We start from the raw sequence: 2,693 nt of genomic DNA on the forward strand, positions 1-2,693 counted from the left end.
TTCTATTTATAAATCATTAAATGTTTCTCCATTACCTGTGTATTTCACATCCTAACAGATGAGCCCTTGGCAAAAGCTAGGGGTATAAAGTAAAGTTCAACCAAACCCATCCTGGCTCATTTTAAGGCAATTATTAATAACATTTAATTAAGAAAGGAAAAATCCAAGACAAATGCTAAACTAGATGGGACTCTGGACAACAGGACTCTCTCAGAAAAGAACTGTAACACTAATCCTCTCAGGGATAGCTCAGAGGTTCTCAATCCTGCCACCAGGAGAGCCCTTAGAAAATTATACCAATGCTCAGGTTCCATGCCGCAGAGACAGATAATCTTGCTATCAGGATGTAGCCTCTGAATCAGCATTTTCCCCTCCCCTGGTGATTCTAATGTGCAGCCAAGGCTGATAGTGCCAGAATCAGCCTAAAGCACCATTTTTCAGCAAGATCAACTTAAACTTCCAGGGCTTTCCCCAGCTGCTCCTGAACTAGGATGTTGCAGGGACTCAGGAATTCAAATGATAGGACTGGTTAGCAGTGGCCATGGCGTTGACTTTGACATATGGAGACCCCGTGCATGTTAAAATAGAACTGTGCTCTGTGAGGTTTCCAGTGTCTGATATTTTGTGAAGCAGATCTCTAGGCCTTCCTTCCAAGGTGACTCTGGGTGGACTCAAAACCCAGTGAAGTGCATCAGCTGTCTGTGCCACTCAGTGATTCTGATGATAGTGAAAACCAAAACCAAACCCAACCCATTGCCATTGAGTTGATTCTGACTCATAGCGATCCCCGTTGGGTTTCTGAGGCAGTAAATCTGTATGGAAGTAGATTGCCCTCTTTTCTTTCGGAGAGTGGCTGGTAGGTTTGAACTGCCCACCTTCTGGTTAGCAGTCAAATGCGTTACGCACTGTGCCACCAGAGCTCCTTGATGATAGTGAAAAGGGAGGCAAATTGGGAGAAGCTATACTGCTGCCTCACTTTCTCTGCTCCTCTGTGGGTGTGTTGTCAGCTTGGCCGCTGGAGCACACAGCAGGTGCTCTGGAAAGGAGGAGGGCAGGGAGGGAGCTCCCCCTGCCCCAGGACCCCAGGAGCGCTACCCATAACAGCCAGAATGATTGGACATAATCTTGGTAAACATTTAATGAAGCAACTCCTACAATATCACGACAAAATAAACTTGTTGAGAGTTACAGAGTTCTAATGAGAATAAAGGAAAAAACAAAAACAAAAACAAAAACAAAAACAAAAAAAACCCTTCTAAAAGCTCCACTTCACCCTGCCAGAAGTGCTATACTTTTTTTCCTGAACATTTATTTTGAAAGCAACTGTCAAAATGTAAAATCCCTGTTATCCTCAAAATGATGTATTATTTCAGCTCATCTTACAAATTTATGTTCATCTTTCTAACTTCAAGTTTTGAAGTATGAGATATAACAATGGCAAAGAAGAATGAGAACACATCTGTATCTGCAGCCCTCCATGCCTCCTGTCTGCCCCCTGCAGCGCTGGGGGCTGTCCAAAGAACCAGCTGGTAGAACTGCATTTGCTGGTGCTTTGCCTGCTCTGACTGAGCTCAGTTTCGTGGCTGGGAATTGAACTCGGTACAAATGTTCTGGATGATCCTGGGGACAGGTTTGTAGAGGTTGTCGAACTCGTCCACAAAGAAGGAGTGGTCCCTGGCAGGGTGAGTGGCGATGACTTCCAGCTCGTCCTGTGCTGCCCAAGCAACACCTATTGCATAGGTGATCACTCCTGTGGGGACAAGGGCTGCATGAAACAAACTTCCCTCAGGAAAAGCACTGCCAATGAAACAGTGCTTTTCAGTTGCTTTGTTGGCTGTCGTCTTTAAGTGCAACCAAATATGCCAATAATATGCCTACAAGCCTGTAGGTTTTTAGAATTAAGATCAAATATGGCCCCTCATTCATTCACCCACTCATTAATTTGTTCATTCAATACATCTTTTGAACATCTACAATATGTCAACAGTAATAACACTGAAATAGTTGCTGTCTCCAAGCAGTTTATAGTCTTTTCTGGGAGTGAGGGGAAAACAGACAAAATAGAGTAAACACATGGTAGGAATTTCATGTCTCAGAGCAGGCAGAGGGCAAGATATTTTGGGACAAGTACAATTTCTGGTGTCCTGCAGATCACAGCACATGGCATGTGCCTACTCTGTCCTGTGTAGAGCCAAATCTCAGTGAGTCCTGAATGCATCAGAGTCAGTTCAATATCTTTTTAACTAAAACACAGGAATTGAATTGCTTTAGGTTTGAGAGTGACTTTAGAAGCCATAGAAACCCTGGTGGTGCATTGGTTAAGTGCTAACTTAAAGGTCAGTGGTTGGAACTTACTCTATGACTCTGTGGGAGAAAGATATGGGTGTCTACTTCCCTAAAGATTAACAGCCTTGGAAACCCTATGGGGTGGTTCTACTCCATCTCCTATAGGGTTGTGACAAATTGGAATCAACTTGATAGCATTTTTTTTTTTTTTTTTCCTGTTTTTAAAGCCTTAGACTCCAACCTCCTTTCTAGTGCAGGGACCCTTACAGAAGGTCCCAGGGGAATGGTCACATACAGCATCCATTTTATCACCATGTCAAAAAAGCTTCCAGATAAGGGGTGTAAGGGGTGGTGGCCAACAGTGCTGAATGCTGCAGGGAGGCCACATAAGAGGAAAGCAAAAATGT

At 43.7% G+C, this 2,693-nt stretch overlaps 1 protein-coding gene across 1 annotated transcript in view; it reads right to left on the reverse strand.

Annotated features, from left to right (window-relative positions):
- Positions 1-1,571: 1,571 nt before the first annotated feature.
- The window catches only part of VIT (vitrin), a 150,330-nt gene continuing 149,208 nt past the window's right edge, over positions 1,572-2,693 (reverse strand). The window contains exon 10 of the mRNA XM_007945083.1: positions 1,572-1,750. Coding sequence (XP_007943274.1) covers positions 1,572-1,750 — 179 coding nt within the window. The remainder of the gene's footprint in view (positions 1,751-2,693) is intronic.

Source organism: Orycteropus afer, unplaced genomic scaffold, assembly GCF_000298275.1.
Source record: "Orycteropus afer afer isolate SDZICR_OR568_19922 unplaced genomic scaffold, OryAfe1.0 scaffold00131, whole genome shotgun sequence".
In the NCBI taxonomy this organism is placed as follows: Eukaryota; Metazoa; Chordata; class Mammalia; order Tubulidentata; family Orycteropodidae; genus Orycteropus; species Orycteropus afer.